Source organism: Trifolium pratense, linkage group LG1, assembly GCF_020283565.1.
Source record: "Trifolium pratense cultivar HEN17-A07 linkage group LG1, ARS_RC_1.1, whole genome shotgun sequence".
Taxonomy (NCBI): domain Eukaryota; kingdom Viridiplantae; phylum Streptophyta; class Magnoliopsida; order Fabales; family Fabaceae; genus Trifolium; species Trifolium pratense.
Window position 1 is genome coordinate 28,157,339 of NC_060059.1, and position 21,571 is coordinate 28,178,909.

The 21,571-nt window shown below is 39.3% G+C and overlaps 3 protein-coding genes across 3 annotated transcripts; 1 reads left to right on the forward strand and 2 right to left on the reverse strand.

Annotated features, from left to right (window-relative positions):
• Nucleotides 1–8,286: 8,286 nt before the first annotated feature.
• LOC123891659 lies at nt 8,287–9,390 on the reverse strand. Its single transcript, XM_045941574.1, has one exon. It carries the CDS (start codon nt 9,388–9,390, stop codon nt 8,287–8,289), a length of 1,104 nt encoding a protein of 367 aa, XP_045797530.1.
• Nucleotides 9,391–12,531: 3,141 nt separating this feature from the next.
• LOC123903029 (flavanone 3-dioxygenase 3) lies at nt 12,532–15,767 on the forward strand. The gene is made up of 3 exons (XM_045952889.1): nt 12,532–12,765; nt 13,163–13,410; nt 14,817–15,767. The coding sequence occupies exons 1-3, from the start codon at nt 12,532–12,534 to the stop codon at nt 15,400–15,402; spliced, it is 1,068 nt and encodes a 355-aa protein (XP_045808845.1). The 3' UTR covers nt 15,403–15,767.
• Nucleotides 15,768–16,047: 280 nt separating this feature from the next.
• Nucleotides 16,048–18,446, reverse strand: LOC123903030. Its single transcript, XM_045952890.1, has 5 exons — nt 18,267–18,446; nt 17,864–18,011; nt 17,666–17,747; nt 17,459–17,575; nt 16,048–16,261 (listed from the first exon to the last, which is right to left on the reverse strand). Exons 2-5 carry the CDS (start codon nt 17,980–17,982, stop codon nt 16,211–16,213), a joined length of 369 nt encoding a protein of 122 aa, XP_045808846.1. The 5' UTR covers nt 17,983–18,011; nt 18,267–18,446; the 3' UTR covers nt 16,048–16,210.
• Between the last annotated feature and the right edge of the window lie 3,125 nt (nt 18,447–21,571).

The following is a 21,571-nucleotide window of genomic DNA, read 5'->3' on the forward strand; positions in this document are numbered from 1 at the left end:
TCATTTGGGTGCACTATTCTATTATTATTATTATCATTGTTTATTTCCTTCTATCTACTTCTCTACTTTTTTTTATAGCAAACTTCTCTACTAATATAATAAAATTATTACTTAAAATTACTAATTTGTCCTTATCAGTTTTAGCAATATTCCAAATTTTGTATTGTTCATTGTAATTTTACAAAAAAAAATATTATAGAAAAAATAAGATAAACACAAATTAAAAAAATATTATATATGAAACTATCCATAAAAAATGGAACAAAACAGAAACAATAAACTGATGCCAGAACTGCGATCAGGAAGGGGTTGGAACCCCTTGATGCAAAATTGACCCCTAAGTCATATTAAACTGGTGGTGAAAGAAAAAAAATAAAAATAAAATAGAAACAATAAAAAAATTGTAGAAAGGTTAGTAAAAAAAACTTACATAAAAATATAGAAAGATAAAGATAAATACAACAAAAAGAATATATATGAATCTATGCATAAAAATAGAAACAAAACAAAAACAATAAAAAAATTATAGAAAGTTTAGTCAATAAAAAATATTATAGAAAGAATATAGAAAAAATAAGATGAATGAATACACATAAAAATAGGGAAAAAAGAAACATAAACAATATTACTTTCAACTTTACTGCTAACTATTACGGAGTGATAATAATATAACAAAGTTGTTATAAAAAAATATACTAAGTTAATTACTAATTTTTGATTAAAAAATTTATACGGGACCAAACCCTTAATCAACATCCTCATTTTTGTCAATCGTAAAGAATTGACAAAAATAACTTACTACGTTGAAAATATATCTTTTTTTTCCTTCATATTTTTGTCAATCTTTTCGATCCAAACCCTTAATCAACATCCTCATTTTATAACTTCAATGGTCGAAATTCTCCTACTCCTATCTATTGAACAATTTGAAAAACCGCTTATAAATCTCAATCCTATTTTGAATCTAACAGGAATCCCTAAATTGTTTAATATGCTGATTGCTTTTCAATTTGTTAATGAGTTTGGTAAAAATATATCGATTTTGATTTTTTAGTAAAATATTAATTATTTAATTTCAATTTTAAATTAGAATTAACATTTGAATGTTTATGGAGGGACTATATTTAGTTTCAATTTTAAATTATAAATTAAAATTTTTAAGTTGAGTGAATGAATATGAATCTTTATCAATTGATTGTGTGTGTATTGGTTTTTATATACTTTATCACTTCTTCTTCTTCTTCTTTCTGTTTTTTTGCGAAAGTTTTTTTTTTTTTTTTAGAAAATATTTGTTTCTTTTAGTTTACAAATGGACTAATCCAAGAAACAAGTTAAATTTCTTAGATGTAATTTAGCGATATATGATCTCCATGTTTAAGAATTAATTTTATGATTTTGACATCCTATAATATGAAAAACTAAGAATTAGCCTGACTATACCAATGTTGTTCAATTTTGTAACAATTTGTAGATGAATAAGTTATAATAGGGATGAAATGGTCAGGACACGTGATCAACTATCTAGCATGCTTTCAGCTAAGCAGAAGACCGTTTACATTCAAATTGTGGAATCTGTTGAATATGGATCTAAAGATTTTTTCTTTTTATATGGATATGGAGTGATCTAACCTGATGATCAGAGAGGTTGAGGCCGGTCCGTTGAGCAAGCTTCCACACCGAAGGGGGGTTTGTACCTGCAGGTGCTCCGATGCCTAAGTCAGCAAAGAGGACAAGAGATACAAAGAAGAGAGAGAAAGAAAGTGTAGAATGGTTTTGAATACCTGGCTCTCCTGTCTAGGAGAGCTTATATAGTGCCCCCAGCGCTGGGCCAAAGGTTGGTCTATTGGGCCTGGATAACCGGCCCAATAGGCTCAACTGCCAGGATAGTCCCTGTATCGTAGGGGAAGGCCGTTATTCGCCTCTATCCTGGTTGGAGTCGTTCCGCTATTCGCGGGTAAGGGATAGACTCCGTGACAGATGCGGTTGGATAAAGGAGCACGTGTTAAATGTGCTACTTAGCTGTTAAGCTATGGCGAAGTGGATCAACATGCATGGATAGGCGAGCACGTGTTCAACGTGCTGCCTACCCGTTATGTCGAGCGGGACGCGTCATTGGCTGACGTGTCGGGGAAGTCTCCCCTTATTGGGCCATGCCCTAAATGTCGGGCATAAGTGGTTGGGCCAGCTCTTGGCCCAGTCCAGAACAGGAGCCCCCCAAGTCGTTGCTCCTAGCTATAGGAGTAATGACTTAAGGTCCATGCCCGTGTGTCGAGGAGGACATCACAATTCATTGGTTATGATTGTAGCTCGTTTGCGCGAGGAGCGCATTTATATGCTGCTCGTAAATTCCTCTATGGCACGACGAGGAGGATTTTCAAGGAGGAAGCTTCCTTTTGCTCGTAACGCGTGCCACAATGTTCGTGGAGGAAATTACGGGGAAGGGATTTTACCCTTGCGAATTATTGGCTTTTTAGTTCCTCGATGAATTGTCGAGGAGATATTGTGTGAATAGCATCTTGTTAATGCTGCTTGTTTTAGCGGGCACGTTTATTTGTGACGTTTGTTTGACTTGCCCGTAATTCACGCTTGCTCCCTGTGTCGAGGAGATATTTTGCGTTGGTGATAACGATGAGCCCCTCGAGAGACGCGTGGTCTGTTCGATGGGATGTGAAGAGACAGATTCTTCATCATTTAATGCCACGCGTGTGGGCTATGAAGAGACGCAATAAATGCCTAGGGAAGTGGCTCTTTATTGCTTCGTTTTACGAGGAAGCTTCTGGGCCGCAGGATTGATCATGCCTTTTCGTTTTCTGCGGGATTGAATCTTAGCCACTTGATGGCTCTTGATCAGGATCGTTGGATTTTGATCAACGGTTATGATGTGCTGTGGCGCACAGGTTCGTGATAGAGGTGCATTGATGGGGAGTCGAGGAGAAAAAGAACTTGGAAGCGGTGATAGCTGACCTGCAGTCCAAGCTCGCTCCAGCTGCCGACGAGGCCATTGAGACTTCCAGGCTGGTGAGTCGGGCAGACTTGGTGAAGGAGATTAAAAGGCAAGGGGGCTTGATGTTGGCGAGCATGGTGCATGGGTGGAAGAATGCGATCGCCCAACTCAGGGTTGTGAATGCCGAGCATGGCTTGATTACTGATGGCATTCACAAGCTCAAACGGGTTGAGAACGGGCAGATTGTTATTCCTGAAGAGTATAAGAAAATGGCCCTTGAGGAGGAGAAGTACGATGAGGCTGGTGATGATGATGACGAGGAGGAGGAGGAAGCTGAGGAGGAAGCTGTCGGGGAGGACCAGGCACCGGAGGATAACCCAGAGGGCCATGATGAGAGCACCTGATCCTCCTCGACTGTTTTATTTGGGCCTGCGCGCCGTTAACTTGTAATTTTCTTTGTTTTTGAACAATATTTGGGGGCCTGCGTGCCCGGTTTTGTAATATTTGAACAAGTGGGTTTTTATGCCCGGTATTTATAACAGTGCCCGTTTTGTTAGTCCTGCTCGTTTATTTCGTTCTCCTCGTGTGTATGTTTAAATTATTGTTTTCGTTTTGCTAAGTTATGCCTGCGTGGAATATGCATGTCTTTATGCTTGCTCGTTTTTAACTTAACAAATTTTTGGTTTTTATATTCGTATACTTGCTCGACATTGTTGTATGCCTGCTCGACAAAACCGTTTTTATATTTGTAAGTTTTTTGTTGCGAGCGCGTTTCGTCGAGGAGGTCATCCTCGGATTTAACTTAGAAAGTTTAGGGAACTAACTAAGCGCCTAGAGTTGTTTTCTGAGGCTAATACGGAGACCGACACGTTGTTGTGCCCGTCCCCGCGGCTTGAACTTCCCATCGCGAGCTGGGCGTTAAGCCTTGGCACGAAGACGAGGAGCTTGTCTCAAAGGTTATCCTCGTCGGGGAGATGCTCTGCCCTTCCTGAGCCAGAGTATCTCCTTTTCAATTATTGGATCGAGCACGTGTGCCCGCGTGCTTTCCGTTGTCGAGGTGTCGGGCTCGTTGCTAGAGGGTCCGAGCAGCCTTTTAGAATTGTTTTTAGTTTGGCAATAACTTAGCTATAATACTGTTTTAACTTTTGGGCGTTCCAAGGTCGAGGAAGTTTCTTTCCTCGAAGATCCTCGAGATAATATGCGCCATTATCTGTTTTGTCAATGACGCGATATGGTCCTTCCCAGTTGGCCGCCAGTTTACCATCCTGGGAGTCCTTAGCATTTCGTCTTAAGACGAGGCTGCCCACTTCAAATTCTCTTTTGATGACTTTGACGTCATGTCGGGCAGCTATTTTCTGTTTAAGGGTGGCTTCCCGAAGGGATGCCCCCGTTCGGATCTCTTCGACGAGATCAAGCTCTTCACGGAGAGCTTCGTCGTTCATTTCTTCTTCGAGCGGTTGCTCGGTTCGGCGAGACGGCTCGCCCACTTCAACGGGGATGACTGCTTCTGTTCCATATACCATTCTAAATGGAGTCTCCCCGGTTGTGGAGTGTGGTGTTGTGCGATAGGCCCAAAGGACGCTTTCGAGCTCCTCGACCCATTTCTTTTTATTCTGGTCCAATCTTCGTCGTAGGCCGCGCAGGATTACTCTGTTGGCGGCCTCGGCTTGCCCGTTAGTTTGGGGATGTTCCACGGAAGTGAAATGTTGCTTGGTCCCCAGGGCAGCGAGGAAGTCTTGGAATCCTTTGTCCGTGAATTGTGTCCCGTTGTCCGTGACGACGGCTTGTGGTATCCCAAATCGGCAGAGTACGTCGCGTTTGAAGAAACGGAGTATCCTGAACGACGTTATGTCGGAGAGGGGTTCTGCCTCTACCCACTTGGTGAAGTAGTCCACGGCGACTATTAGGAATTTATTTTGATGGAGTCCCTTTGTGAAAGGGCCAAGTATATCCATGCCCCACCAAGCGAAGGGCCATGGCGACGACATAGATTTGAGCTCGTGGGGAGGAGCTAGGTGCATGTCCCCATGTCGTTGACATTTGTCGCATTTTTTCACATGGTCCTTAGCGTCTTGCTGCATGGTGGGCCAATAGTATCCTGCCCGAAGAGCTTTTCTGGCCAGCGATCTTCCTCCCAGGTGCTGGGCGTTGATCCCCTCGTGTACCTCGCGCAGGATGTAGTCGACTGTTTCCTCGTCGACGCATTTTAGGAGTGGGATTGAGAACCCTCGTCTGTATAACTTTCCGTCGAGGATGACATATGCGCATGCTCGACGTCTTATTATTGCAGCTTCTTTCTGATTGTCGGGGAGGGTTCCATTCGCGAGGAAGTTATAAACGGGGGTCATCCAGCAGTTTTTGTCGCCGATGACATTTATGTCGAGGACGTTGGTCGTTTTCTCGATGCTTGGTCGAGGGAGTATTTCTTGAATGACGGATTTGTTTCCGCCTTTCTTTTTTGTGCTCGCCAGTTTGGACAGGATGTCTGCCCGTTTGTTGTGCTCGCGTGGAACGTGTTGCACTTCCACGGATTGGAACTTAGTGATTCTTTCCTTCACTAATGCTAAATACTCGGAGAGGTTATCATTTTTGGCTTGATACTCTCCTAATACTTGTGAGGCAACAAGTTGTGAATCTGTGAAGATTTTAATTTCTTTTGCCTCCATGTCCTCGGCCAACCGTAGTCCTGCCAAGAAGGCTTCGTATTCTGCTTGGTTGTTCGATGTCGGGAAGGATAGTGCTAGGGATACCTCGATGATGATCCCGTTCTCGTTTTCCAGGATAATTCCTGCTCCTGCTCCCGTGGCGCTCGATGCTCCGTCGACGAATATTGTCCATTTGTCTGCCTCGCTTGTCGTGGAGGCTGAACTCGTCATTTCGGCCACAAAGTCTGCTAGGACTTGTGATTTTAGCGCTTTCCTGCTTTCATAACGAATGTCGAATTCGGAAAGCTCGAGGGACCATTTGAGCATCCTGCCCGCCATATCTGGCCGACCAAGTAATGACTTGATTGGTTGGTCGGTTCGGACTACGATTGTGTGTGCTAGGAAGTAGTGACGTAGTCTTCTTGCTGCGTTGATCAAGGCAAGGGCCACCTTCTCGATTTGTGTATATCTGAGTTCGGGCCCCTGGAGAGCCTTGCTTGTAAAGTACACTGGTTTTTGTCCTTTCGTTGTTTCACGGACAAGGGCTGCGCTGACGGCCTCAGATGCGACGGAGAGGTAGATGTATAACACTTCCTCGACATCCGGGCGCGAGAGGACTGGGGGTTCGGACAGGGCCTTCTTAAGATGTTGGAGGGCCTGCTCGCACTCGTCCGTCCATTCGAACACAGCTTCTTTCCTTAGTAATTTGAAAAGCGGTAATGCGTGTTGAGCAGACTTTGCTACGAAGCGAGACAATGAGGTCAGCATTCCGTTCAGGGTTTGTATGGATTTTTTGTTGCTCGGAGTTGGGAGCTCCGTAAAGGCGCGACATTTGTCGGGGTTGGCTTCGATTCCTCGTTCTGTTAGGTAGAATCCGAGGAACTTTCCTGCTCGTACCCCGAAGGTGCACTTTTCTGGGTTGAATCGCATGTTGTGTTTCCTGGCCTGCTCGAAGACCTTACGTAAGTGGGCGGTATGGTCGATTTCCTCATGGGATTTTACGATCATGTCGTCCATGTAGACTTCGAGCATGTCGCCTATTTCTCCCCGGAATACTTTGTTCATCATCCGCTGGTATGTAGCACCAGCGTTTTTTAGACCGAAGGGCATTACGTTGTAGTAATAGTTGCCCGACTCGGTCATGAAAGCTGTTTTTCCCCTGTCGGCCACAGCCATTGGGATTTGGTTGTATCCTGAATATGCATCCATAAAAGACAATAATTTAAAGCCAGAAGAATTATCGACTAGTTTATCAATGCAAGGTAAAGGATAAGAATCTTTAGGGCAAGCCCTATTGAGATCGGTATAGTCAACACACATGCGCCATTTTCCATTAGATTTTTTAACTAGTACAACGTTTGACAACCAGGTAGTGTATCTGGCTTCAGAAATAAAATTTGCCTCTAGGAGGTCTTTTACAGCTTTTTCAGCAGCCTCCGCTTTTTCGGGAGACTGCCTACGCCTACGTTGCACTACAGCACTAGCAAGTGGGTCGACAGTAAGTTGATGACAAGCGATGTTTGGATCCAGCCCGGGCATGTCGGCAGCGTGCCATGCGAACAAGTCAGCATTTTCTCTAAGGCAGGCTTTCAGCTGCTTCCTCGCCAACTCGGGGAGCCCCGTACCAATCTTGACTCCTTTTTCTGGATCCTCGCCAAACTGGACTATCTCAAAGTCTCCATCTGGAATGGGGCGATAATGCTCTTTGCTCGCCCCGTCGTCCTCCTTCTCCTCCTTCCTTAGCTTTTTCTCCTCCTTATGCTCTTTCTTGGAGGTGCGGCTGTCAAGATCAACAGAGCTCACACTTGGACCGGGCAGACTTGGTGGTGCTTCCGGGGATGGCTTTGGTGGTGTTTCCGAGGAAGGCTTTGGCTTCTTTGCTTTAGGAGCTTTGCCAATGAAGTTGTTGCCTTTGGATGCTGCGTCAAAGCACCTCCTCGCAGCTTCAATGTCCCCGTGTAGAGTAGCAACCTGCCCCTTATGAGTGTAATACTTCATCTTCAGGTGGGCAGTGGAGGGGACCGCAACCAGGTCTGCTATGGCCGTCCTGCCGATGATGCATTGGTAGAGGCAGGGGCAGTCCACGACCAAGAATTTGACTCTGATCGACTTGGCAGTTTCCTCGGAGCCAAAAGTGACTATGAGGTCGACATAGCCCCAAGGCCTAGTGGTTGCCCCGTTGAATCCTGTGAGATCTGAACCCAAGTACGGGGTGAGGTGTGTCTCGTCCAGCTGTAAGGTCCTGAACAAACTGGCGTACATAATGTCGCAGGAGCTCCCCGGATCGATGAGGACCCGACGAACGTCCATGTTGGCCATGTCTGCCCGGACGAGGAGGGGAATTTGGAAATTGGCTGTCCCGCCGGGCAGCTCTTCTCGATAGAAGGCTAAAGGTATTGATCGCCCCTTCGCCTTGTCCAGTGTTGCGTTCATATTCGAGGACGTGTTGATGAGATCCTCGAATTTTCTTTTTATCGATCCGACGGTGTGCTTGTCCATGTGACCGCCGGATATGACGAATGAGTCAGTGAAATATTCCCACGTGCTAAGCGTAGGAGCAGTATAGGTGTCCCCAAAATCACTAGGGATAGCAAAATCTTCTGGCCGGGATACGCTCATAGCTATTTGCTTGGCGTTTTTCTGCCCGGCTGGTTGTGGAGGTACCTCCTCGACCGCGCGAGTCTCCGCGGTATCTGGTCAAGGATCATTGTTTCTTTTTACGAATTGTCTTAGTTGTCCGCTTCTGATCATGATTTCAATAGCATCCTTCAGTTGGATGCAGTCGTCGGTCCTGTGACCATAACTCTTGTGGTATCTGCAATACCTATTTTTGTCTTGGCCGGGCTTCAGGGGGGTTGGCTTTGGTTGCTTCACATTTGCTCTGTCAAACTCAGAGATGTGAATTTCAGCGAATATCTCTCCCCGTGATTTGATGAGGGGGGTGTAGGTGGCGAATGTGCTTGGAGGGCCACGAGATTCTCGTCTTTCGCCCCTCCTTCTGTCTCTACCCCTCTCGCCACCCCTGTCGCCGCCTCTATCGCTTCCCTTGTCGCCACCCCTGTCATCGTTCCTATGGGAGGACTCGCGGGCAGGGTGGCTGCTTCCAGGTCGGGCAAGGCGGGCGACATCAGCTGCCTGGACTTCCTCGTAATCAATGTACTTTTGAGCTTTTAGGAGGAGGTCGTCCCAGGTGGGTGGTTTTTCTATGCCCACAGCTTTGGCAAAATCGCTGCCCGGGCGAAGGCCCCTCTGCAGCAAGTACTTCTTCATATCGTCGGTTGTTTCGACCTGCACAGCCTCCTTATTGAACCTCTCGACGAAATTGCGGAGAGTTTCTTCCTCGGCCTGGTAGATGGCCTCCAAGGCGTGCACGGTTTTTGGGTGCTTGCGGGAAGCAGTGAAATGTCTACAGAACTGGTCTGTAAGGTCCTTCCACGAGTAGATAGATTGAGGGGGCAGGCTTTGGTACCATGCCATTGCTCCCTTCCTCAGCGTGGTCGGAAAGAGTCTGCATCTGATGGCACCGCTAATATTCCTGAAATCCAGGTTAGCGTTGACATTGGCTATGTGATCGTCGGGGTCGGTCAAACCATCGTACGCGGGGAGCGTAGGAGGTCTCTCGAAGCCCTTTGGAACGCGCTTCCTCAGAATGTCTGCGGACAGGGGGCATCGGGGATCACCCTCGTCACTCCCATTGGGAGAATGGTCCTCGGACGACCGTGGAGAATGATCGCCGGGCATGGGCGTTGGACTGCGAGATTTGCGAGGACGGTAGCTGCCCGACGCGCCATGCTTGGCCATCGTCGCCAACCCTTGAGGTGAATGGCGGCGTGGAGCTTCATGCTTCCCTTTCTTGCCCGGAGGGGACCTACCCTCGCGATGAGGCGGAGTACGATCTTTCTTCCGAGGAGTAACTTCGACCCTCTCTAGGTCGGGGCGTCGATGTTTGACGGCCGCGGACGGGGAGGGGAAGAATCAGCCTGTTGTCTCCGCGGGGGAGAGTTGGTCTTTCTGCGGCGCCGGTCTCTTTCCAGCGCGGCGATTCTTTCGCTTTGTTCGTCTAGCCGACGACCTTGAGCCTGCATGGCCTCCGTTGTTTGTTTGAGAGCAGCGATCAAGGCCGTGATCTCGGAATTGGCCAAGATTGCGGGTTGTCCAGCGTTGTCCAGCGTTGTTTGCTGGAGTTTCTTGTTTCAATTGCGGGCGTTTGCCCATCTGACGATCGGTTAGGATCTCGACGTCTTCTTCATCGGAAGAGAGTGAGGTTTCCCGTCCATCGCGGGAGTCGGTTTCTGGACCGCGTGGTACGGTGGTATCGTCACGCACCGGTGATAGAACGGTGTTATGCTGTGGCGGCGGTGAGGGTGGAACGTTGAGCACGTTCTCGTCGCCGGTATCGGTGTTGAGTTGCTGTGATGAACTAGCCATGGTGAAAGTTGTTGAGAGAATCGGTTTTTATCTTTGTTTCTTTAGGAAAGATTAAAGAAGGGGAGGAACTCAGTTCCCCACAGACGGCGCCACTGATCTAACCTGATGATCAGAGAGGTTGAGGCCGGTCCGTTGAGCAAGCTTCCACACCGAAGGGGGGGTTTGTACCTGCAGGTGCTCCGATGCCTAAGTCAGCAAAGAGGACAAGAGATACAAAGAAGAGAGAGAAAGAAAGTGTAGAATGGTTTTGAATACCTGGCTCTCCTGTCTAGGAGAGCTTATATAGTGCCCCCAGCGCTGGGCCAAAGGTTGGTCTATTGGGCCTGGATAACCGGCCCAATAGGCTCAACTGCCAGGATAGTCCCTGTATCGTAGGGGAAGGCCGTTATTCGCCTCTATCCTGGTTGGAGTCGTTCCGCTATTCGCGGGTAAGGGATAGACTCCGTGACAGATGCGGTTGGAAAAAGGAGCACGTGTTAAATGTGCTACTTAGCTGTTAAGCTATGGCGAAGTGGATCAACATGCATGGATAGGCGAGCACGTGTTCAACGTGCTGCCTACCCGTTATGTCGAGCGGGACGCGTCATTGGCTGACGTGTCGGGGAAGTCTCCCCTTATTGGGCCATGCCCTAAATGTCGGGCATAAGTGGTTGGGCCAGCTCTTGGCCCAGTCCAGAACATGGAGGAACAAGCAAAACATTTATTTGGATAACATTGTCTTCTGGACTACATGCTAAAGGATACATTGTACTTAATGCAGCTTCCACTGGCATAGCATCCCTATTACTACAATGTGGTTGTACAACACATTCATCGTTCGAAATTCCACTGCAAATTAATGAGACATCAATATGTAATTTTGATAGAAAGAGCGACAAGACTGATTTGTTCATAAAAACCAAGTTGATCATTTGGGACGAAGCACCTATAATGCATCATTGGTGCTTTGAGGCTTTTGGCAGGTCATTACGTGATATGATGTCTTACAACGGTGTGGACAATAACAACAAACCCTTTAGTGATATATTAGTTGTTTTGGGGGGTAATTTTAGACAGATTTTACAGACTACTAGAAAGGATGTAGACAGGACATAATGGCAGCCGCCATCAATTCGTCCAAGTTATGCGATCATTGCAAAATTTTGAAGCTTTCAACAAATATGCGTTTAAGCGCTTCAACCGTTCATGTTAAGCAAATTGCAATAAAAATGTTTGCCAAATATGGATTCTTTCGATCGGTAATGGAAATGTCTCCAGATGAGGGTGGAAAATTAGTTTGAATATTCTTGCGTTCTCTTATTGATTTTGCATATCCAGATGTTTTTTAAAATATGAAGAAATCCATTTTTTTAAGAGTGTGGTATACTTGCCCCAACTTTGTATATAGTCAAGCATGTTAATGAGTATCTCTTATTGTTTGTCCCTAGAAGTGAGCAAGAATATATTAGCTTTGTTTCGGTTTGTAGATCAGATGAATATAACGAGATACAAAAGGAATGGTTCACACCCAAATTCTTAAATAATATTAATGTTTCGACATTCCAAATCACAAATTGATATTTAAAGTTGAATGTCCGCGGATGTCGATGAGGAATATTGATCAGGCTGTAGAGTTGTGCAATGAGACTAGATTAATCATTGATGTTCTTGGAAAACATTGTATTTGTGCAATCGTCATTACTGAAAAAATGTATTCCAAGCTTGAATTTGATACAAAGTGACCTTGGATTATCTTTCAAGTTTATGAGAAGACAAATTTCATTGACTTTATGTTTTGCAATGTCTATAAATAAGAGTCAGTGTCAGTCACTTTCTCATGTCGGCATATATCTTCCTAAATTAAATAATAAATTTTTTGACAAAATTAAATAATAAATTTATATTTTATTATACTACAATAATATAATAATTATATAGTATAAATACATGGATCATCTACGACTTTTTGAAAAACCTACTTCAATAATATTAAAAACATAAATATGCGAAACCGAATTAGGATAAGTATATAAAACATTTATTTATTCTAAAAAAAAAGTATATAAAACATATGGCAGACGTCATACATCATTTATCACCTTACACATGCCATGAGGGATTGGAACATTTAAGAACTCTCTAATGTCTAATACCACTATGAGCTCATTTGATTCAGGCTTTGGTTTTAACAACATTCCGGGCTAAGTGGTTTTGGCCAATAGCTATTATTTGGATATATATGGTCATGTGATAAAATTAATAATGTAATTAAATGGGAATGGCACACAAGAAAATATGGCAACATGAATGCTGTATCTAGCTAGTACAAAATTGAACTAATTCATCTTGTTAAACAAACTAGACCAAATTCATACAAAAGCTATTTACTGTATTCTAGCTCTCAAAATTCAAAGCATTAACTAACTTAGTCTTTAAGTATTGGCTTCAAACTTATGTTATAAAAACCCAATGTAGTTGTTACTCATTGGGGACATGTTAGGGAATTTTTCATTGCATTCTATACTAGAATAACAAATGGAGCATGGTCAGAACCTTAATTCATTCTATACTTTAGACAATGCACAAGATAAGAGTATCTCTTTTATCCCTCAAAATTATGTAATCCCAAAAATGCATAGACCCAATTTGGCACCACAATATGCTAATCTTGCTGCAATTGATATGGCTGCTCTTAAAAATGGCTCAACATCAAGGTCTCATGTTATTCGAGAAATTAGAGACGCTTGTCGTCGCTTGGGTTTCTTTCAAGTAAGTTTTTTTAATACTCTTTCTGTAACAAAATATAAGTAAAATAACATTTATTTAGTCTAAATATATTTTTGATTTGTTCTAAACTCCCCTTGTTAACAACCAGAGTGTATGTTATAATCTCTCTATATATAGTAACGTAGACTTTGACTAATTAATTTGGGTATATCGGTGCTAGTATTGATTTTTTTTTTGGTCAATGCTAGCATTGTTTTATAATCTAAATAAATGAATTGGTTTTGAATATCTACAGAAAAATAAAATAAAAATGCAAGACAATAACCAACGAAGCCTTTTAATTAAATCTCAACTATTAAATTTTCAAAAAAGAGATATAACTTTTCACTGCAGGTTCTAAACTCATCCCCATTTGTTTGAACTTGGAATCTAACTTCAGGTTGTGAACCATGGAGTGAGTGAATCGGTGCTAGATGAGGCTTTAACCGTTGCATCCAAATTTTTTGATTTGCCGACAAAAGAAAAAATGGAGTTGATGTCAAATGATGTGCACAAACCAGTAAGATGTGGAACAAGCATAAAAGATGGTGTTGACAAAGTTCAGTTTTGGAGGGTTTTTCTCAAACACTACGCTCATCCTTTAAAGGATTGGGTCCACATGTGGCCAGAAAATCCAAAGGATTACAGGTATACATTACTTTGACTTAACAATCATTCCTTTGTATTAAAATTAGTTATGTAAGATAATCAATAAGATCCAGTTTAACCAAGGTCTCAGATTCGAAATCGAATTTAAACATACAACGTTAAAATTCTTAGAAAGAGTTTACCGTTCATTAGGTGTTCACGGGGGTTGAAGGATTAATATCTACAGTACACGTGGAGAATATCAAGTTTATTTATTTTATATTTTGGTACATATATCAAGTTTAATTATAACGGAGCATGCATAAGCATAAGTCTAAAAATAAATAATTCATACGGCTAAAATGTAACGGAGCATGCATGCATGCATGTGCTGGATTTAGTTTTGCATACTTTTAGATGCACCAATTTTATATTTAAAAGTCTAGCTATTATTTAATTATTTATAATGAGCACATGTGTATATTTGATCAAAGGAAACATACAACAAGGAAACAAAGGGAGAAAAGTTATAAAAGTGACAAAAAAAATTATATAATTTACATTTCCTATTGTATAAAAAGTTGTGAAGTGTTATGTCTTCCAATTTTTTGGTGGAACAGAGATTCTTATTTATGGTTTAGTTTAAGTTATGCTATACCATTTGAGTGTTCAGTTTAAGGAAAAAAATGATTTTGTAAGATAAAAAACGATTTTAAATTCCTGATTAATTCATTTACTAACTGATAACATCAGTTATCAGTAAATACAAGAGAAGTAAATGTTTCTTTATCAGAGACATTTTCCTAGTTCTTATTTAAAAGAGACATTTTTCTAATAATATGTGTTTTGTTGACTCATTAATCTTTGTATTCTTTCCAGTTGAATGATGAAACTAACAACACCTTTGTAGCTTGTTGTAAATAAAAGAAAACATTGCTAAATATCTAAAAGTAATCGTAGACAATGACATAGGTTGCATATATCATATGTCACGAGTTAGATTTGGGGACTAAAAACTGTGGATAAGCTTTAATATTCAATTCAAAAGATATTGAAAACATCCAAAATAATGATGTAAGCAACCTAGTGCAAATTTTTTATCCCTAAAGATGAATAAATGGAAATTTTATTGAAATATGAAATCCCGACCAGTGCTTATTGCAATATTCATATCAACTGAATTATGCTCACGAGAACGATGTAAGCATTGATAAGATACCTTATTACTACTTTTGTCCTAAATATAACAGTTGGCCGACTAAATAGATAAAACTAAAGAGAATTGTTAGTAGTACTCAAATTTGTTAGTCACTTCATTCCAAAATGAGTTACCTACTTGAACTAACCTACTTGACTTCTTAAGTGGTTGTAATATTATAGTTAAACTCTTAAAACAATATATACAAAATGGAACAATGATGTTAATTACCGAAAATGATTTGAACAAAATCCTTCAAAAATTGTAGGGAAAAGATGGGAAGATATTGTCAAGAAGTGAAGAAAGTGGGGTTAGAGGTGATGAAAGCAATAATTGAAAGTCTTGAATTAAATCCATCATATATAACCAAAGAAATTGAAGATGGAATGCAAGTGATGGCAGTGAATTGCTATCCACCCTGTCCACAACCAGAGATTGCATTAGGCCTCCCACCACATTCTGACTACAGTTGCCTTACAATTCTGTACCAAAGTTGTCAAGGTCTACAAATAATGGATTTTGAGGATAATACTTGGAAAGCTATACCACACATTCCTGGTGCACTTCAAGTTCATGTTGGTGACCATTTTGAGGTACTAAGCAATGGTTTGTACAAGAGTGTTGTTCACAGGGCTACCCTCAACAGGGACAGTACAAGAATCTCACTTACTAGTTTATTCAGTTTGGGAATGGATGATAAAATGGAGACTGCTAAAGAGCTTGTGGATGATCAAAATCCTAAGAAGTATAGAGAAAGCAGCTTTAGAGATTTTCTTGACTTTCTGTCTACCAATGACTTTTCTGAGGGTAATAATAACTTCATTGATATCCTCAAGATTAAGAACTACAACTAGGGTGTGGTCCTTCAATTCCTTCAACTAGGGTGGTTACTGTTTTGGTTTTCTGTTTCAGTTTCACTATTGTCTTCAAATAAATTGAATGCATCATTCGGTGATCTTAGCAGGAAAAAGAAGATTTAGCCATTTAGTTTTTTGTGTAGTTTGGGTTATGTAATAAAATGTTCTACGAATAAGAATAAAATTACAAATTATATTGTTAATTTATATGTGCTATAGTAATTATCATGAAGAGTTTAGCTATTGTAGTCAAGGTCATCGGATGATGACCAAACGGGGCATATTTTGAGTTTTATTTCAAATCTAATTCGGTGAAATTAGTCAAAAATCTGACCTTATTTTCATTTTCTACGTCCTACACAAATTCTAGTTCATGACCTTTATTTAGAACTAGATGGACTCTACCTGTTTATCGTGTCTCTAAACAATATTAATCTACATATTTGATTTGGTGTGTCGTAACAGACTTGGATCTTAACTGTAAGTATAATAACATGGCAATATACTGGGCTCTATTACTTACACTAAGCCTGTCAAACAATCTAATGGACTCAGGTACCAATCAAAAAAGGATAAACTAGTATATCTCCCTTCCCTATTAATGATCAACTCCAAGACAACCACTTGACATGGTAAATAGCATGAGGGAAATCAAATACTTTACCATTTTTCATTAAACAACAAAAGGGTATAGAATATAAAGCAGTTAAAAGCTCAACTTCAACCTCAAGTTTTCTCATTTGGCTTTACATTTCTTCTTATGTTCGAAACTTTCCCCTCTGTCATACTTCATATGGTTTATTGGTTAACCACTTCCATCAAGCTGTCCATGAGAAAGGAGGTGTGCCATGTATTGCTGTAACAAATCCAACACATTGCAATTAAAAAAAAAAAAAAAGATTGTGTTAACATCGAATATATAATAAGCAGAATCAAATAATTTACACTTGATTCTGGAGACACACTTCTTTGAAAAACTATAAGAAAATATCCCTTGGACATATTATCTATTCATTTGACATGTAAAATATAAACTAAAGCGTTCAAAACTGGCTCCGTAATTACAGACCCCAAAGAACGTAATACAATTTAATGGAATTCAACAAACATATAAACTTGGTTGAGATTACGGTTAAAGATTTTAAACTAAAGGAAGTATTTGCATTGCATCTTCCATAGCGCTATTATTTTTTAGTTGGTTCCTGTTAGGGCCTAAAAGAGTACACGTGGCAATCCACCTGGAATAACAGAATGTGTTGAGGCCCTTAGACAGGTGGTTGATCCAATTATTCAGGAAGTCAGACGGGGAAATAAAGAGAGAAAGAGTAACAGAAAATATTCCGATGATTATGTAATATACGGAGAAAGATGTGAATGATGGGAACATGCTGAAATTGAGTCTGCCCTCTTTCTCTGGATTATTCATTCCGAGTTTTCTTATTAGCTAAGCTTTCTCTACATGGATAAGATTCTAAATTTTGGTACTATCATTTCCTTCTGTTCAGCATGTCACAATTCAGGTTACTGTTTCCTTTGATTGTACTGCTTCATTATATTACACTGCCTATAGAACTATAATTCAGTTTTAATCTTGTTGTCCAGAACTCTATATTAATAACTATATTAAGCTTCCCCGTTATTTAAACACTTTCCTATCATATAACTCTATGTTAATCCTATTATAAAGAAAAATCCTAATTCACAAAAAAAATTAGGCCTAACTAGCATTTACAAAATAGTTAAAGGAAATTATCATATGTTATGTCCATTAGCATGCTTCTAAAACTCAAACAGGGGTTATCTAAAAAACTGGAAAACTGTCGAGGGATTGGGGACCAAATAGGATTCATAATCAATATCATTAAGTATTTGAATATCAAGTGGAAAAAAGAGCAAATAAGATTCACAAATCAATATCTTTAATGATTCAAATATCAATTGGAAAAAGTTCCTATTCTTGACTGAAAAAAAGATAAAAGAAAAGATAAGAATTTAACATTAAAGGGGATAAATGAGATGTAAAGTAATAAAATATGGGCAAAATATAACTCACAGCATGATATGCATATGGTGACTTCCCTTGACGCTCAAAGTGTTTCGTCATGACGCAAAACTCAAATGGACCCCACTCTTCAGATTCAAAGCAGTTTCCAAGAGCAGATTTGTATAACTACAGAAAATTTAAACACTACAATCATATTTCAGAACTAAAATAACATCAATATAAATGAAGCTTTCACGATTATATCATGACAACGACCTTTGTGGTGTCAGTTAAAAGCTCAGTACCAGCCGGATATGATGCATAGTATTGATCGGCTCTAGAATACCCAGCCCTAGTTCTGCAACCCCAAAATCACAATCAACATACCATAGATTAACACAAGAACCAATAAACAAAATCCAAATTATAATTATAGCATCAAGAACAAGTTTTTATTATCAATATGAAACTTACGTATTGTTAACATAAGCATAGATGATAAGCGTAGTGAAGCCGTAGAAACCAGCAAAAGATACGCATCTTCGAAGCTTCTGAATCTTTAATATCTCTTTGAATTCATCATAGAGCCTCATGGATAATGTAATAAAAAGTTTCCCTGAAACTGAAAGGTGGAAAAATCAGTGAAACATTTTTTCAAACAATTGGTGTGCACAAAATGGGAAATTCTATCAATACGAATTCGGCCTTAGAAATAGTAATTGAATTTTGTTGAAATGCATAAATAACTACATATAAAGAAATTCAAAATTTCAAAACAAGTGTGAAATCAAAGAGAGGGATAATATATTTTCATTAGTTTGAGATTCATCAGTGAATGAGAGAGAGAGAGAGAGAGAGAGAGAGAGAGAGAGAATACCGCACGACTCTGAAGTTGGCGCTTGGAGTTGAGAGGGCGGTTTGTATGTCAGCCGTCGTCAGGAAAATGCGTCGGAGGATCCCCGCCGAGCACTAGCAGTAGCGGTGGAACAAGAATATTAACTTATTAAGAGTGTGTATGGTAGTTAGAAGAACGTGAACAAAAAAAATAAATAAATTCAAATGATATAATTATTTGAATTGATTTAAGTGGATAAACTCTAGAAAAAATGTTACCTAATTCATTATTTTTTATGTTTTTAACAAAATATGGGTAAAGCCTCAAAAGAAATTACTCTGTCCATCCCAAAATGAGTGACTAAGTTAACTGTTTAACGCATGCCGATGCATAATTTTGACGACTAATATTTTTACTTGTATAACAATAAAAATTATAAAAAATATATTTTGAAAATACTCATTGAGACGAAACTAGCAACATCTTATATGCTAATATTTATTTTTATTTATTAATATAAAAATATGGTCAAAGCAAGATATATGAATAATTCATATAATCAAAATGAGTCATTCATTGTGGAACAGAGGGAGTAAAAAACTAAACGAACACTTTGATGCATGTAAGTGTCTGAAATGTCATAAAAAAAGAGACTTTGAAGCTCTGTAGAAGGTGTCTCCAAAGCATGCAAATAAAAAAGTTTCTTAGTTTATCAAAGAAGGGGTGATTTAAGGTTTGACCTAGAATCACCCCTCCAAATTGTTTTTTCTTTTTCGTTATATTAAATAAGTGTGATTTTCACATATTTGTTTATTTTGATTTTCCATCTTCGTACGATGTACTTTGTTGTCCTGTCTTTTTGTGGTGTATTTTGTTTTCCCATCTATGTGCGGTGATCATTTGTTTTAGGTTGAAAGATTAGTTCCGATCAAGTGCAATTTCAATCAATGTCGAGTTTTGTGTCATCAACGCTATAGATCTGAAGGCATGAACGTTTCAGACACTTCAATATAGTCACATTTGTAGGTTTATGCAATTTTCCGTTTTATGCTATAAACATGGATGATGTGCGTTTATTCGCAGATTTATCCTTTTTGTTTTTAGCCGATTTGAATTTGTTTTTAGTCAACAACGTTGAACTGTAATTAACTAACCAATCTGCTGATAAAACCAAGTGTGATTAATCTGGACATGCCAATTAATGTTAGTATGTTCACGAATACGTTTAATAAATATAGGAATATTCTGGTTGACATTGCAATGTCTTATTACCCTTTCAACTAACATCTTTGAATCACTTTTCCACTCGAAGAAAAGTTTTTTACTAAAGTATCATTTGACTAAATATTGTTGTTTTAAAATATTTTGGCTTAAATGCAGTTTTACCCCCCTGTTTTGAAAAATGCGGAATTTTACCCCTCCTATTTTATAATTTGTTGGATTTTGCCCCCCCACCAAAATTCTGCACAAAATCTGCTTCTGAGCTTCAAGTTCAAAGTTTCGCACAGAACTCAATTTGGATCAATAATTCACCAAACTGGTACCTAAACGACTGAAATCGAGTTAGTTTTCCACAGAATCAAACTCCACTAAATTTGGAGTTACAGAGAGAGATTAATTACCGTTTTAGTGAAGGTATGTTCAAATTAATTATCGTATGAAACTACTACTGGTATTTTCGTCATGCCTCTCACCCTGTAGCTCATTTTTGAGTACTATTTACATGTATGGAAAGCTAACGAAATTACCCTTGTTGGCATTTCAATTTCGTCGAATTTGGAGTTACGATGCGTTCGGTAGACGATGTTGAATTTGAAGGTCACAAGTAGATTTATGCAGAATTAGTAATTGGACAGACCTTCACTAAAACGGTAATTAATCTCTCTCTATAACTCCAAATTTAGTTGAGTTTGATTTTGTGGAAAGCCAACTAGATTACGGTCGTCTCGGTATCAGTTTTGTGAATTATTGATCCAAATTAAGTTATGTGCGAAGCTTTGAACTTGAGGCTCAAAAGCAGATTTTGTGCAGAATTTTGGTGGGGGGCAAAATCCAACAAATTATAAAATAGGAGGGGTAAAATTCCGCATTTTAAAATAGGAGGGGGGGTAAAATTCCGCATTTTTCAAAATAGGGGATTTAAAACTGCATTTAAGCCAAATATTTGTTACTAAAGTAACCTTTGAAATTTCATATTCTTACACCTAATCTCCCTCTGTACCACAATATAACTCATTTTGACAATATTATACCAATTAAAAAATGTAATTAATATTGTATAGAAAAGATAAATGATGGATTAGTTTACAAAATTGTCATTTATTAATGGTATGAGAAAAATAAATTAAAGAATTGAAAAAAAATATGTAATAAATAATTAAGGGTATAATAGAAAAAATAACATTAAATGCTTCATTGTTTTTTTTTATAAGCTAAATGCTTAATTGGTAATTTAATGCGACTTATAATTTGCTATTTTTTTTCCTCAAAGCAACTTATAATTTGGTACGGAGGGAGTATATATTTTTTTTTTGGATAAAGTAAGACCATATATACATCAGAGAAAAGTCAGACATCTCAACTATGTTGGCACCCCTGGTATTCCTCCTCCTTTGCCTATATAGGTCATATATATATATATATATATATATATATATATATATATATATATATATATATATATATATATATATATATATATATAAGAAAAAAATATGTACGGGGGAATAGGCATTACCCCAATCAACAACAAACAATTTAAATAAAACTAAGCAACTCTATATAGCTACGTAATCCTAACTTATCACGAAGAAAATCACCTCTTATACAAGCAGGCATAGATTCCCACCACGTATAAGTGGCAACAGCATGACCCTCGTTGGCAAAGTTGTCAGCACAAGCATTACCCGTACGAAAAATGTGAGAGTTTGTTAGGTTAATTCCCAAAGACAAGCAATTGTTCCAGTGATTACGTAAGTCCCAAAGCACTATTTGTTTATTAATATTAAAATGTATTATATTTCTAACAATTATAAAAGGGTATAAAATTATTTAAATAATAAATACTCTCTCTGGATCTTTTAAAAAAAGACAATTGAGTCAAACAAAAATAGTGTATATGGTCAATATTATGAACCAAATACATCAATTTTTGTTGATCCAATTGTCTCTTATAAAAAACATCGGAGGTAGCACGTTTAAAATGTGCAATACTTTTTTATATTTGAAAAACAAATTCTTCTAAAATTTTCTTATATAAGAGTAGTAGCGAAGAAACAAGTGTATATAAATCTACTTAATTTTGTTCGATTGAGTAAAAATCACAATGAAGCAAGATGAAAGGAACA